General features: G+C 39.8%; 4 protein-coding genes across 8 annotated transcripts; 2 read left to right on the top strand and 2 right to left on the bottom strand.

Annotated features, from left to right (window-relative positions):
• The first annotated feature begins 448 nt into the window (after window positions 1-448).
• Window positions 449-4,438, top strand: LOC131335113 (vesicle transport v-SNARE 13-like). 2 transcript variants are annotated; one of them, XM_058370322.1, is made up of 6 exons: window positions 449-619; window positions 825-934; window positions 1,825-1,883; window positions 1,968-2,156; window positions 3,178-3,348; window positions 4,145-4,438. In XM_058370322.1, the coding sequence occupies exons 2-6, from the start codon at window positions 841-843 to the stop codon at window positions 4,292-4,294; spliced, it is 663 nt and encodes a 220-aa protein (XP_058226305.1). In that variant the 5' UTR covers window positions 449-619; window positions 825-840; the 3' UTR covers window positions 4,295-4,438. The 2 variants fall into 2 exon arrangements, with proteins under 2 accessions (XP_058226305.1, XP_058226306.1); XM_058370323.1 differs by lacking the exon at window positions 449-619 and having other exon boundaries at window positions 1,767-1,883.
• Window positions 4,439-5,137: 699 nt separating this feature from the next.
• Window positions 5,138-10,350, bottom strand: LOC131335115 (uncharacterized). The gene is made up of 6 exons (XM_058370325.1): window positions 10,181-10,350; window positions 8,994-9,127; window positions 6,261-6,426; window positions 5,725-5,787; window positions 5,546-5,623; window positions 5,138-5,406 (listed from the first exon to the last, which is right to left on the bottom strand). The coding sequence occupies exons 2-6, from the start codon at window positions 9,119-9,121 to the stop codon at window positions 5,311-5,313; spliced, it is 531 nt and encodes a 176-aa protein (XP_058226308.1). The 5' UTR covers window positions 9,122-9,127; window positions 10,181-10,350; the 3' UTR covers window positions 5,138-5,310.
• Window positions 10,351-11,722: 1,372 nt separating this feature from the next.
• Window positions 11,723-16,914, bottom strand: LOC131335112 (pectinesterase 31). 4 transcript variants are annotated; one of them, XM_058370318.1, is made up of 7 exons: window positions 16,353-16,914; window positions 15,462-15,566; window positions 14,778-14,855; window positions 14,623-14,685; window positions 14,219-14,406; window positions 12,862-13,035; window positions 11,723-12,208 (listed from the first exon to the last, which is right to left on the bottom strand). In XM_058370318.1, the coding sequence occupies exons 1-7, from the start codon at window positions 16,593-16,595 to the stop codon at window positions 12,046-12,048; spliced, it is 1,014 nt and encodes a 337-aa protein (XP_058226301.1). In that variant the 5' UTR covers window positions 16,596-16,914; the 3' UTR covers window positions 11,723-12,045. The 4 variants fall into 4 exon arrangements, with proteins under 4 accessions (XP_058226301.1, XP_058226302.1, XP_058226303.1 ...); XM_058370319.1 differs by lacking the exon at window positions 14,623-14,685; XM_058370320.1 differs by lacking the exon at window positions 15,462-15,566.
• Window positions 16,915-20,299: 3,385 nt separating this feature from the next.
• Window positions 20,300-23,442, top strand: LOC131335111 (uncharacterized protein At5g39570). The gene is made up of 2 exons (XM_058370316.1): window positions 20,300-21,482; window positions 23,135-23,442. The coding sequence occupies exons 1-2, from the start codon at window positions 20,448-20,450 to the stop codon at window positions 23,213-23,215; spliced, it is 1,116 nt and encodes a 371-aa protein (XP_058226299.1). The 5' UTR covers window positions 20,300-20,447; the 3' UTR covers window positions 23,216-23,442.
• Window positions 23,443-24,999: the final 1,557 nt, after the last annotated feature.

The following is a 24,999-nucleotide window of genomic DNA, read 5'->3' as shown; positions in this document are numbered from 1 at the left end:
AATTGATATTCGCGCTCTACTTTTTATTAATGGCGCCCCACTTTGTTCATAAAGTTACTTAACATTAAAATTGGAGCGCCATTAGTAAAAAGTGGCGCGCGAAAATCAGTTTTCAAAAAAAATTCATGAACCAATTGTGGACCGAACAATATGTTTTTATTTGCCAATAATGTATACATCATGGGGGTTAACAGGGTATTAGTATGCTAGTAAACAGAGGATCCAAAGGCTGTTCATAACCCTGAACCCCAAATTCGCCTCATGTGGAATCGAACCTCCATCTCCACTTTGGAGGGAGGGTGAGACAACTAATTTCACTGAGAAGAGTTTCTCGTAGACCGAACAACTTAGAATAACAGGTTCGCGAAAAAAAAAAAAAAAAACCCTGAATGACAGGTGTCAAGCAAAGAGCACAAAGTGTCTTTCTCAAACCGTTCCCTTCCGGTTCTCTTTATCAATCCCTCGCTTTCCATTAATTGTTAAATGACCATTCGGTTGGAACGAGAAAAACACGAATAGCTTTGTCTCCAGACAGAATCATTTGAGATCCACCATCGAGCTCCGGCGATTTTTCCGGCCACCTCTTCGATCTCCGACGAGATTTCCCGATCCGTTTCAGGTTCTACCTATTTCTTATCATATCTATGAATTATTCGAAGTTGAGTTCCTTAATTCGTGTTTGATTATTCGAATCGATCTATTCAAAGCTCTAATTAAACCCTAGCGCATTGCTTTCTTCATTTAGGTCGAAGCGATCTGTTAATCGTATTTATTATATCGATGAAATTTGTTTTTGTAATCGGATTAACGGATTGATTGTACAGATTTTAACGGGGAGCAATGAGTGACGTATTCGAAAGGTACGAGCGCCAGTATTGCGAGCTTTCGGCGAATTTGTCGAAAAAGTGCACGTCAGCTACTCTTCTCGATGGAGGTGAGAAAAAAGCCCTAATTTGATTTGATGATTCAGCTTGTATAATACGTCTTTGTTATATACAAAATCTGTGTATGCTTGTTCTGGTGAATTGCGTGTTTTCGAGATGGCAGCTGTTGGAATTTTTCCTGGTTGATTTTTAAAGATGCGCATGTATCGATTTTGTTGTGTGAAGTAATGATAAGTGATGACAAAATACAACTCGGTCTCTCATATCAATCTTGCGAATGCATCAACAAAATAGGTTGTTCCTGGCAGCTAGATCTACTGTGTAATTAAAAAGGTGTTGGCAATGTGTTCTAATCCATTTCTCCTTTCTCTATAGTAAGCATTTTTATTATTACCAAAAAGGGAAAAGTAGTACGAAGAACCACTTATGCAAAATATGTGTATAGGCTTTCTCAATAAGTATTGGTTGAACTCTGTGGAACCTTAAAGATGCGTGATTTATACATTGTCACCAAATCCATAGACTAGTTTCCAGCATTTCCTTCCTTTGTTTAGCACTAATTTCAAACCAAGGAGAAGCAAACGGAAAAGATACCGTAGAATAGGGAAGAAGATGTGACTCCTTTTTTCTTTAAATAGAAATAAGTGATGGCACCACTTACTTGCAGCCGACTCTAATCCGTTAGAATTGTGTGTTGAACGCGTTTGCATTGGCTCTTTACAGGGCTGTATATACGCCCTCGCTAGCAAGGTGGATTTGAGAACCATTAATTATATTGTCCTTGTGGTTCTCTGACAGAAACATGTTGGAATTTTCAATATTTTCCACTTCTTGGTTTCGGTTTTTCCTTTGTCATGGAATATTGAATATCTACTTATCCAGAAAAAGGAGGATGATTGGATATGGATCTAAAGAAATTACGACGTCCCCTTATTTGCAGAGCAAAAGAAGCAGAAAGTTTCAGAAATAAAAGCTGGACTAGATGAAGCGGAATCCTTGGTATGGTTGTGACTTTTGTTGTCTTAAACTTTATTTTTTTTCCAAATTTCTAATTTAATATGACATGGCTTTCTGTTTCTATAGATCCGGAAAATGGACCTCGAGGCAAGAAGTTTGCAGCCAAATGTAAAGGCTGTGCTGCTTGCCAAGTTGAGGGAATACAAATCTGATGTGAACAACTTGAAAGCTGAAGTCAAACGAATTACATCAACTAATTTGAACCAAGCTGCCCGAGATGATTTGTTGGAATCTGGAATGGCTGATGCACTAACGGTATGTTCGGCTCGCTTTAATTTTTCGTCTCTTGTTTTTTGCTTCCTTGTAGGAAAGCCCGTTTGTAGCCGGTTGGCGCAGTGTCTCTTTGAGATAGATTTTGAGAAAGGGTTTCCTTTAAACGAGCATTTGATAAGACACCAGTTGGGTTTACTCTTGTCCCATTTTGACAATTTTGAGTTCATTTCAATGGCCGTTGAGTGTCTGTTTTCAGGACAATAGAACTTGTATTACCTTTTATCTATCTGGGATGAGTTGAGTTTTGTTCACCCTCCACTTAAGAGGGTGAACATTACCCTCCTCCCTATTGGTTGAAATTATGTGGATTCTATCATAAAGTGATGTCATGCTTACCAAAAAGTGTATTGCATGGTAAGCATGACATCACTTTGTGTGGAATCCACACCATTTCAACAAATAGGAAGGAAGGTATCATTCACCCTCTTTTAAGGAGGGTGAACAAAATTGCACTCATCTGGGATCTCTCATATAGCAGTAGTTCTCTCATCTGATTCATGTAATGCTATTCTGTAGCCGGTTGGCGCAGTCTCTTTGAGATAGATTTTGAGTAAGGGTTTCCTTTAAACGAGCATTTGATAAGAAACTAGTTGGGTTAACTCTTGTCCCATTTTGACAATTTTGAGTTCATTAAAATGGCCGTTGAGTGTCTGTTTTCAGGACAATAGAACTTGTATTACCTTTTATCTATCTGGGATCTCTCGTATAGCATTAGTTCTCTCATCTGATTCATGTAATGCTATTCTGTAGCCGGTTGGCACAGTATCTCTTTGAGATAGATTTTGAGTAAGGGTTTCCTTTAAACGAGCATTTGATAAGAAACCAGTTGGGTTTACTCTTGTCCCATTTTGACAATTTTGAGTTCATTTCAATGGCCGTTGAGTGTCTGTTTTCAGGACAATAGAACTTGTATTACCTTTTATCTATCTGGGATCTCTCATATAGCATTAGTTCTCTCATCTGATTCATGAAATGCTATTCTGTTTGCAAATGACTGCAATAGGTATCAGCTGATCAAAGGGCAAGATTGATGATGTCAACTGAAAGATTAAACAAATCCAGTGACAGGGTTAGAGAAAGTAGAAGGACCATGTTGGAGACAGAGGAGCTTGGTGTTTCAATTCTTCAGGATTTGCACCAACAACGCCAGTCTCTCTTACACGCCAATACCACGGTGATACCCACTAGTGCTTGTGATTTTATTATTGATATTTGATTGTTTGAGTTGTTATGACGAATTATGAACCTAATGAAATATTTAACTGAACAATACCTACTACACGAGGATGTACGCAGTTGGGCTTTAAAGCTTGTGTCCACGGGTGAAAATTGGATGAGGAATCACTATGAAAAGAGGAGAATATAGTGATCCGACAATATCCATAAGTACTCTCACACAATAAAACACTAGAGGCCCCCATACCCTTCACTAAGAAGCACGGATTCGGATACTTGATCTTTTCCAAAATGTAGGATACGATACATTGGGGATATGTTGAATATAAAATTAAATAATATATATATTTTCATTCCTAATAAGGGTTTCAGTCTCAGACTGACTGTTCAAAAAAAAAGTGTGTATGTGTGTATATATATATATGTAATATATAAGGGTTTCGGTCTTAGACGAGAGAGAGAGAGAGAGAGAGAGAGAGAGAGAGAGAGAGAGGGGTCAGAGTGGATGGGTTATGAACATCAAACAGATGAACTTATGGTCATTGTGTCTTTCATCCCAAAAACATTTGGGCGCCTTCACCAGTGATCAGATGTTCTCACTGTGTCCTTGTTTGTTGTAGACAAACTCCATTTCTATGCATGTAATTCCGTTGCTCTCTATTTGAAAATTATCTGTAGTACTCGAATTTGGCTTCAACAAGTATGGTACACTTCTGTGCTATTTCATTTTCATTTGCCATTTGGTGATCTGTCCAATTATATTTATCTAACTTATTTCCTATTTTGTGTTTCAGCTTCATGGAGTGGATGACAACATTAGTAGGAGTAAGAAAATATTAACCAACATGTCAAGAAGGATGAACAAGAACAAGTGGATTATTGGCTCCATCATTGCAGTCCTCGTCATTGCAATCGCCTTGATCTTGTACTTCAAACTTAAATAGCCTAGTTGTCCTTTTTTGTCGCGTTTGTGGGTGTTCTGGAGAAACACGAGTCTGTTATTCTTCTCCTCCTTTTTGTCCATTCGCTTGAATTTGAGCTGCTGTGATTTGACATTGGTTTGATGATATGATTTGTGCCTTGGTCTATTTCATCTGTGCTCTCATGCTTTCTTGTAGCATTATGCTGAGAATGCTAATACCCTAGAGAGTTACCATTTGAAATACACATTCTGGAATCTGTAATATTGTGCCTAAACAGTTATCTAGCCATTCGAAACAATTCCAAAATGGTATTTCCCTGTTTTCTTCCTTAATGCATATTTCGCATGATTAACTTGAAGGAATTTTTTTTGTTTTGTTGGGTATCTAATTTTGTTAAAAACTAAAAGGGGGCTCCTGAGTGCTGATTGATTCTGCTGCTTTCTTCGAGTAGTCATTTGACATGGTAAATTTTCAAATGCGAAGATGGCTATTTTCCCCCGCACTTTCTAAATTTTAGACCTTCCTTCACAAGTGTCTAGAGTCGGTTTCAATAGAATCAATACAGGCCTCGTTTGGACAGACATGTAGAAGGGGACCGGTAGATGAGACCTAACAAGTAATAGAATAAAAAAATCTGCGGGTACACAAAAACGAGTCCAAGTGTACACCGGTTCATACTTGCACATGCATGCCTTAATCTTTGAGACAAGCATATGACTACGGTTCATACTTGCACATGCATGCCTTAATCTTTGAGACAAGCATATGACTACTAGCAGGATTAATCAGGTAGCGATGTAACAGAAGATGTGGTTCCTTCTTATGGCAATTTATTTTGCCCTAAAATTAGCAATGCAAAAAGCCTATCAAAACCCCGGATTGCATTAACATAAAACCCTATAGTTTGGAAGAGCATAAACTCTGAGATGAAGTTTCGTTACTCTGGCGATAAAGTTAATCAAAAGGGATGGAAAAACATGGATATCCATCAATTTGGCGATTATATACGGCTATGGAAAAAATGTGCAAAAACCTATTCAGGCCTTGAAAAATCCAGCAACCTCGAATTTGTCCAGATGCTCGCGGATTTCATTGATATCCATCCGTATCTCATGAAGCATCTGTTTAACCATCTGCACATACACATGTCCAAGTTAACTGAGTAGGGCCATTAATGCAGCCATGCAGGACCCAAATATCACACACACACACACACACACAGAGAGAGAGAGAGAGAGAGAGAGAGAGAGAGAGAGAGAGAGAGAGAGAAACCTCGCCGGCCGACACAGCAGCTCTCAACCTTGCCCTTGTAAAAACAGCATTAACAGCCTCCACCCTGTCAAATAACTCCTGCATGTGTGACTTAATAGTTGAGAAGGGGGACTATAATCCATAATCCCTACCAAAAGAAGACAGTAATAAAAAGTGAGAGTCGAAGCTGTTACTATTACCTTCACGGCTACCTCAACTACTCTCTCCTTTGCCCATGAATATTCCACCCGTTCCTTGAGGTACTATACATACATTACAGATTAGCTAATCTATACGCCCATCTTGACCAGAGAAAGCATAATAAGAGCATTCAAACAATTCAAGGAATCAAGTTAAAAAGGCTTTAAGAAGGTCAGACATTGAGGCACAATCCTTCTGGCTTAACTCTTTAAGCAAATTATTACAGCCCATTTGGATTGAGGGATTTGGTGGGTACTGATAAGAATGGAGGGAAAACTGAAAACGGAAACCCCGCTTATTTATATTGGTGAGAAATGATACACACATAACAGTCCCACTCCATTCCTCACCACTATGATGCTAAGTTAATCTGTGCTAAATGGTTTTGTCGAAAAGAAATAAAAGACAAGGGATTTCCCATGACAAATCCAAGTGGTGTTTGTCTTACCTTTTCTTTCCCCTCGACAAATCCTTTCATAAATCAAAGATCCAAACAGAGTAAGTGAAAAAGATAAGGGCTTAAGGCACATATTACCGTTAAAAGTATGTTCACAGCACCCACATTTCTTGCACTCGAACATTTGCTTAACAAGCCATTGATCTTCCAAAACGATTCATCGAATCCAGAGACACTTTGCTTATCAAAAACTACAGCTTTCAAGACCTCTGTGTCCTCAGCAATCTCCATGAATCCTTTGCAGCTGTAACAAGAACATCACTACAATCAAAAGATGAATTGATGTTGGTTGGTGAGTCTTTGTGCACTTTCCACAGGCCTTCTGGTAATCCTGACAAGAATCTGACAAATGCCAAGGTCTATTGCTTGGCAATCTCAGAAGCACCAAGGTAGCAGCTACTGGGGTGTATCTGAGTCAACCAAATTCCTAGCAAATTCAAGCCATGCTGGACTTGAACAAACTGATATTCTGTTCCTGAGAAATGAGTAACAAACTTCCAGTGCATGTAACTTTTATCAAATTTGAAACGGACAGGGTTGCAGTGTCGGGATGGTTATGACTTATGAGCTCAGAAGCACGGTTACAAACACACGACAGGACACTACACGAACACAGAGGGAAGTTTCTTTTCAAAAAATAAAATGCAGATGGGTTGAGGACACGACACGTCCATAATATAAAAGCAACAGTCGCTGAATAAGCTATTAAAATTGCAATTGGACCTACTAACATGTCCCCATAAAGTTACAAGGTAGCTTGACTTAAGTACGTATCGTGAAAAATTCTAACTATTTGGTCTCCGACAGATGTTCAGAGTATGTCCAAACATGACCAATACGGACGCTAATATGTGAGGCGGTAGACTTGGTCCGTTCTTCTTAGGTTACAAGCAACCTGAACCAAATTCAGAATGTAGAACGCCAAGTAAACTACCTGTCTATCCAGAAATTCCCGTCAGTAAAAACCAAACCCACTCACTAGTCACTACCAGCTGCTAATTCCCAAAGAAATAGCCTATTTGGCTTGCCCTATGTTTCACATATTTAATTGGACACACCCATTACACCATGTGCAAAGGCTTTTCCCTATGATTAGAGCTCACTCCCAAGGCCCAAGGGAATTCAATTACAATGATAACCGCATCAATATTCCTAAACATTTCATCTTATGAAATTCTTTTGACGGCAGAGACGCTTACCATTTGTTCACACCAAGAAATAAACGTATACACCATGTTCGTTTTGGGTCTCTAGACCCAACATTTTCTCTCTGTGCACGGTCCCCAGTAAACTCTCTCTAATTATTACTCTTGTTTCTCTTTCTCTCTCCACTCATTACCCCAAAAAACTTCCTCAAGTCTCAAACCGAACATGGCCATAATGATTTTGAAATAGTTCAGCAAGTGGTTGAAGGTTCCAACGGAGAGTGGGAAAACATGTTAGAAGCATCAAAACCCAGAGAGTAGCAAAGAGAGAAAGTAGGGGACCTTTCGTGGCATCTCAAGATCCTCCACTTATCTGCTGGATCAGAATGCCTTTGAACTCAGAATCAAAGCTACTCGATTCACTTGTATTAAAGAACTCTAGCCTACATATATTGTCAGCTAGAAATTGGCAGTTTTAGCAGGATATTTGTGCCAGTTAATCCCCCATCTGCCTCTGCCTTTTGTTTTCTCTTATGTATTTGGAGGCTATGCCCTCCAGGAACTTGTTCTGTAATTTCTTCAACAAAATTCACATCACCAAAAAGGCCTAAATATTGAGTTGGGAGCAACAAAGCAGTCTATCAAACAAAGGGAGAGAGAAAGGATCAGTGGAGTACTAAAAGTAAAATTACAGAGCTAAAAGAGGACATAATCTCAGATGTCTTCCAATGGTGTGCAGAGTGACTAATACCTTCTATACATAGAGCGTGAACACATGCCCATGACACAAACCCATAAAATATTTAAGATTTTGTGCGTAGGTTTGTCAGAAACTCAGAAGCCAGTTTGTAGGTTATGATTTTGATTGATTCTACTTCTACATGTTCCACAAAGGTCTCTCTCAGCAGGACCAGCCGTAGGCAACTAAATCCACCCCGGACACATGGGTTTGGTTAAACCTTCATCTCTACCTCCTAGCCACACAGAGCATATATAGGCACCATTTCTTGGCCTATTCATATGGATGGCACGGTGAAACTACCAAAGTAATAGGCAACATTACATGACCATCACACGGTTTTAAACCATGGTATCGGCAAACGTAACGATATCAGTGATACGGCCATATATTAGATGATATTGGATCGTAGCGGTCGATACGCAAGTAAATGACGGCAGCGGCAGCGGAGGTCAAAATCTGTTTCGTAACGGCCGACATTTCAAACCCTGGCATCACATTTAAGCCTTAGAAGATTTGGTGGGGGCCCAGGGCATGCCTTGTGAGACATATCACCTCTGGCTCTAAGTTCTATATCGTGGTAGGTCAGCATGTACCTACATGAATTTATCCCTTGTTAGCTTTAACTTAAGCATTATTGAGTAGCTTTGGCCGTAAGCCCTAAAGTAACCATGCTGTCCATGCATGATGACCTAATGACCTCATGCTATCTTGCATGTGAGCAAATTTTGCCATTGGGAAAAAGCAAAGTGGGTACCTTTAGAAACAAATTACTCACTTTCATCTGTGTTTTACACCGAAAATGTTTCCTATCATAGAAAATTTCAATGACTTTGGACACCCAATAATCCCCGTAGCAACAAGATAATCTTTATAAACAACCAGCAACCGAAAGATTTAGCAGTGCTCTTGAAAATAAAAACTTACACTGATGTTGCCCTTGCAAAACTGCCCGCCCCATCAGAAGATTTAGCCACAAAAACCATGATAAGTCTCAGTACATCAGCATTCAGATCAGTTATACTCGTCCGCTTCCGCTTCCTATTCCGCCTCATAGTTTCCTGCAGGAAAATTCACAAGCTTATGTAATATGTATGTCGTAAACTGCAAAGACAACATCTGTTAATATTAGGGTTCAAATCAAGCTGTGTTATTCCGAAATCATAAGCAGCATTGCCATTCAAACAGAGAAGAGATGACAAGTTCATTAATTCCAACGTGACGATGCAAAGAAGGCAAACGTTAAACAGTATGAAGAAAAGAATTTGTAATCCCATCATGATTCGTGAGCTACGTGCGGCCTCTTTCTTTTCACGAGCAATATCTTCCTTCTCCTTAAACCACATCCTACCACTTCTGAATTTTTTTTTTGGTAATGTTGGGTGTCTCGGCTAGTTTGCGCGCACCTCAGATTAATTCCTACATCCCCTCCCACAACCATTTCACACGCTTATGCTCGGATTAATCCCTACAGCCCCTCCCACAACTGTTTCACATGCCTACGCGTGGGGTTGAGGTGGCTCCAAGAGTTGCTGGCAAGGAGAATCGAACCTTAGAGCTTAAGAGGGAGCCAACCCCTAAGTCCCAGGCTAAGACACTTACCAGCCCTTGGGGTTACTTCTGAACTATTAACCCAATACAAAAGAAATCAACTCAATAAAATATGAATTTCTCCCTTTTCTAATAAGAAAATTAATGACCGAAATCAAAATAACTGCAAATCATTCGAGTCTACTAAAATTTTCAATTCAGAAACAGCACAATTCACACAAAAATGCTATAAAAAAAAAATTCCCTTTTCTCCTAAGAAAATTAATGACCGAAATCAAAATAACTGCAAATGACTCGAGTCTACTAAAATTTTCAATTCAGAAACAGCACAATTCACACAAAAATACTAAAAAAAACATGATTTCCCCCCCTCTCTTCATTACATTTTCCACTGGTTTTCCAAAAACCAAAACAGAAACATAAATTAGATGTATGCAAAAATGCATTCTTTTTGTTGAATGATCATGCGATTGCAAAACGATGTTACCATCGTAACTTATAAGCTTAAGAGATAAATAGGTATAAATTCCCGAGAACAATGATGATTCTTAGAGATCGAGTACCTTTATCGAGGTGGCAGTTAACGGCGGCGATGACGGTGGTCGCGGTGGTGGGAATGGCGGCGAGACCTTTTAAACTCCGTTTGGGGATCTTTTATTATGGAGTTCCGCCTTCGAAGATTAAACCATTACGTGCGTTTGCACGTGTAAACACCGGAAGCAATTAGATGGGAGCTTCTAAGGTTGTGTTCCACAGTTCCACTTATTAAATTAAAATAAATATTTATTTTTTAAATTAAATTAAAAGTGATGCATTAAAAGAGAATGACTTGTCTCGTAAATCAGGAGATAAACACTTATAGAATTAGAACCTTAGCGGAACGGGGCTAGGGCCGATAAACAAACCCAACAGTCTCAAACAATTACTCAATTGGTAATTATTTAAGTTTGATTTGAAAACTTAACGAGTTTTATAAACTGGTTTTAGAGGAATTGATAGCCTTGGGAGGTTTGAGAGCAAACCTCTAAGACGAAGGCCTTGACCCAGGTTAAATGATGTCCCGCCGGTGGACGATGAGAATTAGTCGAGATGCGTGTAAGTTGGCTCCAACACTTAATTATCCGATAAGTAAAAACATATTAAGTTAAATTTGTTTATGAGACGAATCGATCTCAAACGAGTTTTAATCGAATCAACCGTGAGCCGATCTCGAGAATCTTGAATAAAGTCAAACAAGCCGAGTATTAACTTATTCGAGTAAGCCCAAAACGAGCTACAATGTTGGGTTACGAGCTACAATGTTGCGTAAATTGTAGTTTACCATAACAAAACTGGATCGGACTGGATGGAGTCCAAAACTAGACGGGATCTCTCCCCAACAAAAAAAAGACCTTGTCCAAATATTGTATACTTTGCTAGACAGTACAGTACTCACAATATATAGTTGTCGTATTTTAGAACCTCTCTTCGGTATTTGCATGAATACTTTCTTCCTCTGTTGGGTCATATACATAGCTTAATGAATTGTAGAACTTAAAAATTACTAATTTTCTTCATCTTTAGAATATAAGTAATTTTTTCCCCGTGACTAATGCAGTTTGGTTTGTGTTAAATATAAGCCCTTTAAGTAAACGCAAATTGCTTTGTTACTACTAAATAATATTGCAACAAGAATTTCAAAGTCAACTTTGTCAAACAGGTTTTCCTCCTATCGGGCAACGATAGGACGGATATCATAGCTCAAATAATAATTCAAATCGCAACACATAAGGGGATGTAGCTCAAATGGTTAGAGCGCTTGCCTACGCGAGATGCTTGGGGTTCAATTCCCCGCATCCTCATACAGTACTTGAATCTTTTCCCTTCTTTTTGCCAAAGAGAAAATTGCTTGAAAACAATTTAACTAATCACCTCCCCTTGCGATGTAAGGGAATAACATGTTGATAAAATCCAGGTGAGAATCGCATCTTTCCCCGATTCTCAACCGTGGATTATCATGCGGGGGTCTCCCATTTTCCGAAAAATGAACAAAATTCTCCTTGAACCATTGAATCCAGGAAGGAAACACAATACAAATCATTATAAGGCCATCTACACCAGAACCATTTTGGAATTGCTCAAGACACTTTCTCATTCCTACAAGTACCACATGTTTCTAACATCCCAAAATAAACAAAGGCAGAGTTTGCTGCTTAAAAATACACAAGATACATTGCTAAGCGGATATCACAGCTTTTCGTAGAATACGTACACAGTCGCTGCATCGGCAGGTGTCATTTATTTGCCTCCCACCTAGGAAGCTTTATTTATTTTTATCGGCACCTAGGAAGCTTTATTGAATCTAACATGAAAGCCTAATATGGAACCTTGTTTCGATGATTATAAGCTGGGAATCTCCTGCATCTGACCTTATACATTAAATTATTTCCTAAGCCGAATATGGAATCTTCAAGGCCATTCTTTGGGATAGCCAAGGCCTTTGGAAATCTGGGTCGATAAAAGAGTGCTTGAGGAACTGTTCTGCTTCTTCATCCACTAGTTCCCTCGCCCAGGTCGCCCGTTTTGATGGGCAACTACCAGGCCCAAAACACCTGCAGTATTTTGCAAAAACCCACCCAAATAATCTCTATCTGAAATAAACAAGGTGAAACAAGGAGAAAGGCGTTCTATAATTTGAAAGTTTTACACAATTTTCTGCATTCTCATTCTAATATTTTCCCTTCTGTTTAGCATTCTGGGGTTGAAGTATGCGCTTGTGTGTTGTGGCGAGTGCATGCATGAGAAGGACATATAAGTAGGACAAAAGAAGTACCTCAGGGTCCATTGCAAACTATTAAAAGGAAGAGATGAAAGACTTCAGGCTCAATTGCAATAGTTTCACCAGGAACCTCAAGCTAATTCAATTGTAGGAGACCAAACTGGAAAAAAATTATTCCTCCTAAATTTTCAAAATTACAACACTCTTCGGCTCCATTGCCAAAAAGAAACCCATATTTTGTATGCATTCATTCCAGATGAGAAATGCAAACTTTAAAAAAAAGAGAAAAAAAGAGAGAGAAGTAATCCATTTTCCAACTGCGAAAGACAACACGTCCCCAGGGCACTAACCCTGTCAGCAGTGTTAAATAAATAACTTTTAAGATAAGTTTTGAAAGTCATTACCTTGTATATGTACGTTATAAAGTTTATTTAAATTTTATCATAAAGTTGCAGATATTTCCAGGAAGGGCTGAACATGAAGTACCTGTACTCGTAAAAGCAAGCGCTTCTCTCATTCTCAGGTTTGTCCCAGTTATGCCAACCAACATGTTTGATACACGCATCCATCCATGTGTATGCATAAACTACCCTTCCAAATGGTCCCCACGGCCGTCCAAGATAGGTGTATGATGTCCCTCCATTTCCAGTGATCACACATCTGGATTCATATGACAAACAGTAAAATTATACATGTGAAATCATTTGGCGCTGTTTAGGGAAAGCAATAAAGAACGAGGGAATCACAAATGTTATAGTCCACTCTCTTTCTTATAATCACACTGTCCAAAGAAGATTGAATGCATAAGCTGCCCATAAGTTCAAGAGAACGATTCCACTCTTTCCAACCAGAGATGAATTAACAGGAGAATACAATATCAAATTTCTAGGAGAATTATGTTTATTATTAGATAGAAAGAGAGAAGTTAATAAATCTTGTTACGCTCCCAAATGTAAGACAAGTAGACAACAATAAACATGGATTTACCAAGAGAAATATTGTTTCAACATTCTGCTCTTTCTAGAGGTCCCAATTTCTCTATCCCAACCCAAAAATAAGTTTCATGTTTGTATTCACGAGCAACTATGTAGCACGGATACATACACGGACACAAGATTTAATTAAAAAATAGACACAGACACGGCTGGGGACACGACAAAAATAAATAAAGAATGATCATTTTATACCAATGGAAATATAGTTATATGTAGAAGCATGAAGCATCAAATATATATCACCATGCATCATATATACATCACATACAAAATCATATTACACTTTTAACTCAATATATTTGAATTAATACAAATATTAACCATTGACGTGTCTCTATACGTGTCCCTCCCCCTAAAAAAATTAATTGAATTTAATGGACATGCCACGTGGCGTATGCCATGTATCCCATACGTTTTTTGCAATGTCCCCGTGTCACGGGGACACGCTGGGCTCTAGGAGTGTTGGTGTTCCATAGACAAAAAGTTTGACTAAAGGTTTTGTGCTTTCTACTGCAACATTACTCCCTATGCTAAAAACCTGGGATCACCTATGCAGACCAATTAGGCCTGATGAACAATATCAAATAGTATTTATTTATTTACATATGGTAAGAGAGCTGAGAAGTTATAAATTACCAAAATTACTTTCTTTGAAGCAAATACAATAGTAGGAATGAAAGCACAAGCATGGCTGTAACAAACATAACCATTGACAGTTAAGTACTTATGATTTATCGGAAAGAAACTAAACACAATGCAAGGTCCCAAATGTTCACCATTAATTGAGCATTAAAGCACCCCATCCGGGTTTAAACTAAATTTGACACCAAGAATGGCTAATGATCCACCTTAAGAACACATAGCCAGTTGTCTCTTGAGAAGATTTCCTACTTTGTGCAGTTATGAATCCAGCGGACTTGCAATGAATATGACAGTGCTCCATAAGAGCAGTGCTATTCCCAAAAATGAAGTCCACGCTTCCTTCAATATAGCAATCTTTTAAATACTGTTTTCCATAATGCAAATACAGGGTATCCTGCACACAAAAAATGTGGAAAAGTACAGAATAAGTTCTTTAGTCATTGAGAAACATGTTATATCCATGAGTTTTGTCTCTATGCGGTCAAGCTAGTTATGCAAGCGTCACTGATCAATACAACTGCAAATTGAGATACCACTTCGCAAAAAATTGACATTAGTTTTTTCAAATGATATACTGCTTGATTGAGGCAATTAGCCAAATATGTTCTGCCTGATGTGAATGTGATGTTGGTAAGGACCTAGAAACACCCTTTCCGAAAGGCAACACATATTCCTGCAATCAAACTTCTAAATATTTTACAAGATGAAGTCCTTGTGCTACCTAATTATGGGGTTATTGGATATACAACAAGATGGTAAGCACACCTGCCAACCCAGAAATCTGCAATTATAGAATGCGCAGCGATCAGCTGTTACCCTAATTGCCACAGCTTGGCCTGAACCCTGTGCAAAAACTCCATCAAAATAAACTGATCTTATTAACTAACAGAGCTTCAATTAATGCCTTGAGTACTCGACTGAAAAACCTCCCCCAGAGACTACAAATCACACCAGGCCAAGAAAAGCTGAAGTTGAGATTCTATTCACTGTACAGCAACAATACGCCAACTATAAATTGAAATTCATATAACATAACAGATAAGCAACACGTGACATAATGTGAACATCAAAATACCAAGAAACAAAAGATCCACTGGAAATTTGGCAGAGTGCAACATCCATGTCAATCATAATCACAGTACGGGAAACGGTAGTGATAGGAGTAACTTCAAATTAGTTGTCTAATGAGTTCTATCGGCTACAATAAATCTGCAATGTTATTCAATCAATGAAAACATTACTCAGATAACCCATTACAGATTCTCTCTCCCCTATCTAACTCCATATCATTTCTCTATTGTAACTTCAAATTACACTAACTTTACCGCTTAATTAACAACAGCTCAAGAAGCACATTAACAAATCCGAATGCGCCAGAACCAACAAACCCAAACCCAGAAAAACATTCACACAAATGTCTATTAGCACTTAAAACAGGAACTCAATTACCTGGGGAGCAGAGTTCTCAAATGTCACATTCTCAGCAATAAAATCTTCTCCTTCCACAATTACACTCCCACACCCAAAAGTTCCAGTTCCAATAACACGAGACGTCTGATAAACCACCACCGAACCCAATCAAAAACCCTAAATTTAACTGTTTGAGTTACAGCAAGTCCACCCAGTGCCATTTAGGGTGCCAAAGCCATAATTTGGCAACTTTATTTTTTAGCAAATTCCAAGTCCACCCATTGCCATCTGTATCTTTGATGCAAAATTTTGGCGCCAAGTCCAACCCAAGATGGTTATTGCCGTTTCTCCCACATCATCCAAGCCATTTGATTTTGATTGAAAAACGAGACGAGTCTAAACCAACAGTCTTGATTTGAGATTGTGCTAAAATGGCACCAACCCGGTATGCAAGCATCACTACTCCCTCTGTCCCCATTCTTTTGTCCCTCATCCTATCCCAACCGGATAAAAAATAATTGGTAATACTGTTTATATGCAATATGGATCTTGTTTGATAGATCTCAATGAGCTCTTTTAAACGATGTTTTCAAAATCACCTAAGAGATAATAGATTGTAAGATATAATCAATTGAAAAATGGCACGAAAGAATTGGGACGGAGGGAGTATTTTATTTGACTTTTTGCTGCCGTAGCAAATCAAAAAATGGCTTTGGCATGGCTTCAATTGTGCTTTCCACAAGTGAACGGTGGGATTGGTCTAGGATTAGTCAAGGTGCGCTTAAGCTGGCCAGGACACCTGAGTTGTAAACAAAAAATGTCTTTGGCATGGTCGTCTTGACACCAACGAGTGGACTTGCTCTTACAGAATCTATCAAATAAGTGTAACATTCAGTTGTTTAATTAGATACATGTTGTATGTATGCATACCTGGTGGTGGTCAATTTTGGAGGCGGTGTTGCTCCAGGTGAGGACGGTGTCCTCTGGAGACAGTCCGGCGAGGGTTATGAAGTTCTTGGTCTTGGGAACGTACACCGGCTGCTTGTACACCCCCGGTGACAGTCGAATCACCGTGCGACACGTGTTGCTGAGCGGCACGGCGTCGACGGCTTCCTGCACCGTTCGGTAGTCGCCGGTTCCGTCCTGCGCCACCGTCATCACGCGCGCCGACATCCCTCTACGTGACTGTGTGTGTAAGTGTGCGTTCCCCAGTACTTCCCCTCTCTCTCTCTCTCTCTCTCTCTCTCTGAAAGTATGATTTTCTCTTACTCTAAAGAGAAGTAGTTGGGGATAAGATTGAAGGCGGTGGGGCTTGGGTAGAGTAAAGCCACCGTCCGAATCTGATTCGATCGGAAAACCCTTTACTAAATTCGAAGAGATAGAAATGCTCCGGAGTCTGCTTCTCCGTTAATGGAAGCCAATGAAATGCCAATAGAGACAGTCCGATAAGTTCAATAATTTGCTGTAAATTCATTAATCATAACATGTCTACCGCACAGCCAAACGAATCTGCATTTCTTGATTATCTACTGTAGGCGTAAAACCTTATTTTTTCACCACCGCTTATTATGAGTCTCACTAAATATCTATTATTGTAATTTAAATCGTTCATATTTAAAAACCTGCACTATAGTATTGTCGTGTAAAAAATCAGCTTAATCGGAAGTCGATACATATATAAATATTTTAAATTTTGGTTTATAAAATGGACGATCTAATTTATGTCAATAATAATAAAGATAAACTCTCTATTTTACATAGCAAAATTCAATTTTTTATACTCTTATTGATGTCGGATCAAGTTTATTTTTGAATGGATACACTACTATGCGAAGTCTACAAGATGAACGGTTTAGATTAACAATAAATACACGATAGAACCGAAATAGGTGGTGGTAGAAAAGTGAAGTTTTCCAACACCGACGGAAAGAATTTAATCTCATAAAATCTAATTTATGATTACAAATGAATTTGGCACTCCTCAAATACTACTCCATCAAGACTAATTGGAATTGTGTTTTAGGGAATAAAAACAAATTAGTATGCATACAGGTAGCGGTGTAAACGAGCTGAGCCGAACCGAGCTTCGGCAAGCTCGAGCTTGGCTAGCTTACTTAACGAGCCAAAAACTCGAGCTCGAGCTCGGCTCGAGCCTTAATGAGCCGAGCTTAGCCATTTACTAAACGAGCCTCTTTAATCGAGTCGAGTCTTCCTTAACGAGCCGAGCTTTTGTCGTATGAGCCGAGATCCACTCGACTCATTTAGTAAACAAGCCGAATACTCAAGCTCGAGCTCGGCTCGTTACAAACGAGCCGAGCCTTAACGAGCCAAACCGAACTGAGCTCGCGAGCTGCTCGATTCATTTACGGCCCGACATACGGGTGAAAAATACACACACACACAAAAGTCAAATCGCTTTTAGTATCTTCGTAGGAGTAAGTTCCATGGCTTATGTTGGTTGATGGGTTTACTTCTCACACAATTGATCAGGGTTCGATTCACAAGATCAAGTCGCACGGGAGTAATTTATTGTAAATTTCTTAGTCCCGGCGTGGATGCCTGCCTTTGACTGAAAAGGGAAGAAAATTAATTGAGATGTACGTGAGTTGGCCCAGACAACCATAAATAGCTTTTGTAGGCTTGTAGTAGTACTTTTTAATTTGTGGTGATCATGTGGAAGCTGATATACTTCTAAAGAATGTAGGGCAATGAATTTAGCACTTCATTTTGTAATAATCACACTCTAATATATTACATATCTCTTTTAGTGTTCTGACCATTTGTGAAGACAAGCAGAGAGTGTGATTATAAAAAAAAATAAAAATAAATGGATGCAAATCAATTACCAAAATGAAGGGGTTTTTTTTAGTGGTGGTCAAATAGTGGTAGGTCTATATAATAGAAAAATATACTATATATATATATATATATTGATAAGTCACGAGTTTCATTTCATAACAAAAAGCCCATCGGGTAAATACAGGAATCTACCGAAAAATACAGTGATAAAGGCTATGAACAATAGGTTGAAACCTAAATTCTATCACCGAGAAATAAGCACATATTGCAAAGCAGAGCCGACACACGAAGTTCGACCAATAGCGTTCACCGTAATAAAGACGCACCTATGGAAAAGGAACCTAATCACTGAATAAGCAAGAAAAAACGAGGGATCCCCCTTCCTCAAACCAATCTTAACCTCGAAATCAGCCACCGGCGTGAGACCGGCTAATAACAGACAACAACTAGACTAGGACCACCACGACCGGAAAGGCAATTCCTCCATTGAAACCCATCCAGAAACGTGTATGGAGCAAGATCGAGACCACCATCATTGGACTATTCCTCAATAGGCGTCGGAGTTATTTGCCCACCTCCTTTTCCACACCAGATTTGGGGAAACAACCAAATTTGTACAAGACTGGATTGATTTTCGGGAAACCAAAAACAGCTGGTAGAAACCAATGGGAACCCGCCGAAAAAACAAAAACAAAGAAACGAAAAACCCACGAACCCGACCGCACACCTTATTTACTACTCACTACCGGCCCAAGAACATCAGATCTGAAGACGGCGGATGAGATACAGGCTTGGGCATCACCGACTGCTGGACACGCTGACGAGAGGACCTCGCCGATCAATGGAGACGCAGCCTAGGGAGCTTGAAGAAATCAGGCAAAATGAGAATAAAGAGACGATGAGGGTATCGTGGGGAGGAGGAGGGGGGAGGAGAGAGGCAGAGGCCTCCTGGCTGCGGCTAGGGTTTTAAACGAGGGAAAAAAAAAATACTCAGTAAATGGTTGGGTGGGTTACTCGATACCGTAATCTTCCAAATGGAGGGAGTTTAGTGGTGAATGATTTTGAACCTCGACGGAGACCATTGTAAAATTTCCAGAATGTGAGGAGCATCTGTACTAAATAGATACCTCAGGGAAGGTCTGTGTAATTTGTCCTTTCCAAATTTGAAAAATCAAGAAGTCGGCCAAATGGCCCACCCAATCCACGAGTCGATGCCAGATCCGTTAATTGCGGTAGTTTTCGTGGGCCAGGTCACATTAACGGGTGTCACCCATTTTACAACCCACTTGGCATACCTTTTTATGATTTTTTCACTGTCTTTTCACTGTTTTTATTTTAATTTCCATAAGATTCTGATCAAATTTTTACACTTTATTTTTTGTTTTTATTAAAAGAATAAAAATATAGACCGCAATTGAGAAAAACTCTTATAATGACGAAATAGGCTCCAAAAGACGACTATCCTTTACTCGAGTCGAACAATGCGATGTAAAAATTTATACTCCAATCCAGTACATTTACGAGAGACCAAAGAAAAATCGTGCCAAAAAATCACTTACAAAAGCTAGGCCAAAAGAATCTCAAAGGTAACGCAAATTATAACAGAGAAGCTCAAGTGGTAATAAATATGAACAGTAAGAATCATGAGTTTGAAACTTAAAAAAATACTAATTCTCTTGTAAATTCCCTAGCTTGTCTTTGATAGGATCGGGAGGGGAAATAGTATTTGATGTGCGGCTAATCCGATCACCTCGGGATCACCAGAAAAAAGAAAAAGAAAAGCTAGGCCAAAGAGTCCATATTATATGGGTACAAAATTTGCACATTACATTGTATACGACCTAGTTCCACACACATGATCACTCGATTCATTTAAAGCATTTTTTTAAAGATTCCTGGTAACAATTAGCTCAGTCAAATATCGATATAGGCTAAAAATTGAGGAAAAAATTGAAAACTCTTTATCGATATTGAGCTGAGCTTAATTTTTTTTAAGAATTTATTTTAAATGAATTGAGCGGCTCTGATCAAATCGTTTCCCAACAATGCACTTTGAGCGGCTTCGAACAAATCGTTTCCCATTTGGCCGACAACAATGCGTCGTCGTATAACGAACCAGTCAGCAAGTGCATTCCAATCGTATAAATTCCCCCTGCACTCCCACGCACCCGTGATCTCCATTCTCATCTCAGATCTCGCAACCAAAACCGAAGAAAGAAAGAAACGATGTCGTACTGGGATCGCGGCCACCAGGACGCCGGCGACGATGTCGACGACTTCGACGAGTACGACTCCACCCCCTACGGCGGCGGCTACGACATAACCCTCACCTACGGCCGCCCCGTTCCCCCCTCCGAGGAGACCTGCTACCCCAACACCTCCTCCTCGTCCGCCTCCGATGACTTCGACTACGACCGCCCCCAGTACACCTCCCACGCCCAGCCCTCCGCCTACGCCGACGAAGCCCTAGACAACGAGTACAAGTCCTACGCCCGCCCCAAGCCCCGCCCTTCCTACGGCGGTGGGCCCGGCCCCGGATCCGGTCAGGATTACGGGTCCGGGTACGGCGGGAGGCAGGAGCCCCCGCCAGAGTATGGATCGGGTTACGGAAGGAGGCCGGAGCCGGTGGAGGAGCCGTCGGAGTACGGGAGGAAGACTGAGTATGAAGAACCCAATCAAGGGTACGGGCGTAGGCCGGAGCCCGTATCCGAATACGGGTCGGGTTACGGGAGGAAGACTGAGGATGAGGAACCCAATCCAGGGTTTGGATCCGGGTACGGGCGTAGGCCGGAGCCCGTATCCGAATATGGGCGTAAGAGTGAGTATGAGGAGCCAAGTTCGGAGGAGTATGGATCTGGGTATGGTGGTCGGAGGCCCCAGAGGAGTGAGTACGAGGCGCCCCCGCCCCCGCAGCCAGAGAGGTATGGGGAGGAGGAAGGTGGTGGGTATGGTGGGAGGCCACCGCAGAGGAGGAGTGAGTACGAGGCGCCGCCGCCAGAGCCGAGGTATGGGGAGGAGGAAGGTGGTGGGTATGGCGGGAGGCCGCCGCAGAGGAGGAGTGAGTACGAGGCTCCGCCGCCGCCGGAGCCGAGGTATGGGGAGGAGGAAGGTGGGTACGGTGGGAGGCCGGAACGGAGGAGTGAGTACGAGGCGCCCCCGCCGAGTTATGGGAGCTATGGGAGGTCAGAGGAGGAAGAGTACCCCAAGCCTAGTTATGAGAGGCGTGATGATGATGATGAGGGATATGGGCGTAAGAAATATGTGAGTTCATTCATCCCCGATTCCCATTTTATTGGTTTAAGAGTTTGTTTGACAACTTTTGACAGCACTTTGAATTGAGGGATTTGATAAGAAAAGAAAAGCAAGGGTTAAAGTTTCTTGCCAAATCACTCATTTGGATTGAGTAATTTGGTGGGAAATGGAGAGAAAAATACAAAGATTGACATTTTTTGATTGGCTCCTGCTTTATCACTTTCTTTATTGAAGTTATTACATTGCTATTCTTTCCCTTGTTTTGTCACTGAGATTTTACTTGGCTGTTTTTGTTTGGTGGCATGAATACCCATTGGAATTAGGTATCTATCTAGAATTTGGTAGTTTGTGCTGTTTTGTTCAATTTTGAATCTGAGCTATGCATGGTCAAGTGGTGTACATTAGAGTACCTAGATTTTTATGCTTGCACATGTATGCTGAGGCCCAAAAACATATACAACTGCTGTGCTCTATTCATTGCCTTGTTTGTGACACTCAGACACCCATGCTATCTATATTCTATGGTAGTATTTCATATTTTCATGTACACAATGCAACTTTGTCTGAAATGTCAAGGCGGGGAATCATTGATGGGATTTCCGATTTCGTGGGGTATTTGGTAGAGATCAAATGAAAGGCCAAAATCGATGGATAGGATTTTGTAAGAACTGGCTGTCATATACTGCTGTTTGCAATATCACTCGCGAGTTATTTACTTCAATGTGAGAGAAGTAGGAGTGTTTTGTCGCGTATAACTGATCCAATGAAATCTACTGAGACTATCATGAGTTGAACTTGAACCTTGCTTGTTAATGTGTTTTTTATGGTAGAGTCTTGCTTGATACAGTTCAATTCAACTGCTTCTGCCTGATTGGCCAAATGGCCCAAATGTTTGGAGCTTGATGGAAAACAACAAATTTAATTTACAATAGGCGTTTTATGCGTCTCGCAATTTTTGTTTCTCAAGTTGACATGTTGTGGTGTGGAGTGTTTGGGTGAGCTCTGGGAGCATGAAATCCCTGTAGGCTGTGTTTGGAGTTGTGTTAATATGAAAATTTTGTACCTTCCACTCTAATGAGTTTGGCAGCTAGATTTCATTGTGATTTCTACGTAGCAAGGCTGATAGGTCATTTGTGTTCTTGAGCATAGATGCTACACCTTGATAGGCATAGTTAGTGTTTTTGTTTTTTCTAGACGACGAGATTTTGAACCTTCTTTCTGCTTGACTGGAGTTCCAAATTGCCCTCTGGGCCCAGACATGCCTCTCATTTTATGAAATTAAATACATTACATAGGGTCCATATGATCTCCGAGTAGAGTCTACCTCAGAAGTGTTCAGTTTTTCTAATCATGATTTATCCTTGTTCAAGAAAATTTCTGGGAAACTTAGTTATGGCACTGCTTCTACGAGAACAGTGGGGTTTTCTCTGATCCTTCGCATGACATTGATGATCACTTAAATTTCCAAGGATATACCCTTTTGTAACTCCTCTTCTTTGTACATGAACTTGGGCAGCTCAGTGGTGCTATATAAAACTTCAACCACAGCAGTCCTAATAATTGCAGAAAATGCGCTTTACTTGATCGGTATTGTAGTGTTCAGTATAGATCTTCATTACTTCAGCTCATGTTTATGGTAAATTGTTTATTGAATTTGGCAGGGAGATAACAACTCCGATGATGACGATGAGGAGAAGAAACGCCGCCATCACCACCACCACCGCAAGAACTATGATGACTAGATGGAAATGCTGAAAGCCTTCGAATGACATCCATGCCATAATAAGCTACTACTACTAAATAAAGAGAAGGCTGTGTTTTCCTCCTTTCTGGCTCTACTGTTTTGACTGGTTTTGAAGTGTTATATACTTCAGGTTGTGTGGTATTGTATGAACTTCTTTAGTGTGTGCGGATGCTTTGATGCTTTGGTGCAATAAAATTTGCCAAATCCTTTGGGCTTGTGTGTCAATGCTTCCTTTTAGGCTTTTACAGCTAATTTTAAGTGCATCGTTTATCTGAGGATGCTTATCATCTTTAGTTCAGAATTGTGGAGATGAAATCTCAATTTAAGCAATCAAGGTTGCTCCGTGGCCAGTCCATACGAGCTTTGCCAATCCTGTTTTAATTGGCCTCCGCTATTGCTAGTGGGTGATGGAAGTGGTCTGGTCGGCCAGATACCCAATTATTAGAAAGGTTCATTCGAACGAATAACGGATTACTTATTTGCCACCACTCAATGTTTTCTTTTATGAGTTTCTAATAACATTATGTCAACATGCTTTTGAAATGAATTGCACATTCTTATAAAAGTTTGTAGACATACGTTTCTGGGTTTTACTAATCAAACCCACTGTTTACTAAAGTACTACGGAGTATCTGACTATTGGAAACAAAAAAGAACCCCGTTAGATTAAACTCTTGATATATGCATGCGTAGGGGTTACAAACAAGCCGAGCCGAGCTGAGCTCGATTCATTTACTAAACGAGCTGAACCAATACAAATGAGCTGAGATTTTTCAAGATGAGCAAGCCGAGCTTTAGTTGAGCTTGGTTTATTTACTATACACGCCTAAAACTCGAGTTCAAATTCGGCTTGATTGCTAAACGAATTGAACTGAGCCGAGTCTCGAACTCCTTGCGAGCAGCTCGGTTTGTCATACATCAACACTTTAACTGTAAGTTTTATTAACCAAACCGAAAATAGGGTTAATAACTTATAATCCAAATATTGAATCCCATCTCAGTTTACATCAAAATCAAAAAGGTGGTGTCACTGGTAAAGGTGACGTTCCACACAAATTTACAATCACAGAGATATTTTGGCATCATTTGGTGTCGTTTTACACAAATTTAAACAATTTGAGAATGACATGCAATCACTTTCTACGCGTGCGTAGTTTGTCACTGCCTTGGCATAATTTCATGCCTCGTAAACCAAGTTTACACAAGTTTGTCAACTGGTTAAATTTTTGTTTGAGATCGATTTGTTGAATAAATTAATGAAGATTAAAAGCTTTAGGGAGTTGTTTAAGAGCATGTACACCAATGAAAATGTAAAAATACTGATCAACATTGCACTTTTTTCATTTTACCTACTCACATCTCTCTCAACACTATACCAATACTATCTATTTTACCTAACTTTAATTAAAAAATATATATTTTCCTCATTTTTTATTATCTTTATTGTTTAAAGAAAGGAGAAAGGACGGAGGAGAGAGAGAAAGAAATAATAAAAAAAAGAAAGGAGTATAAATAGTGCATAGGTAAAAATAAAGAACAACTATTCATAAATGTATTTTAGCTCTTCTTTTAGCTCATCTGGTGTAGACTATTTTTTTATGTTTCTCTTATGTAAAATAGCAAAAACTGTATTTAAGCTCATCTAGTGTACTTGCTCAGATATCAAATTAAGTTTGAGCAAACTCTACTCTTGATAAATTTGGAGTAATATAGAAAACTCAAGCCAATCGAGATATATTTGCGATTGGCTTGATTACAGCCCGTTAGAAATTGGCTTATCTA

This window comes from Rhododendron vialii, chromosome 8a (assembly GCF_030253575.1).
Source record: "Rhododendron vialii isolate Sample 1 chromosome 8a, ASM3025357v1".
NCBI classification, from domain to species: Eukaryota; Viridiplantae; Streptophyta; class Magnoliopsida; order Ericales; family Ericaceae; genus Rhododendron; species Rhododendron vialii.
Note: the sequence above shows the minus strand (reverse complement) of the source record. Positions and strands in the feature narration are given on the sequence as shown.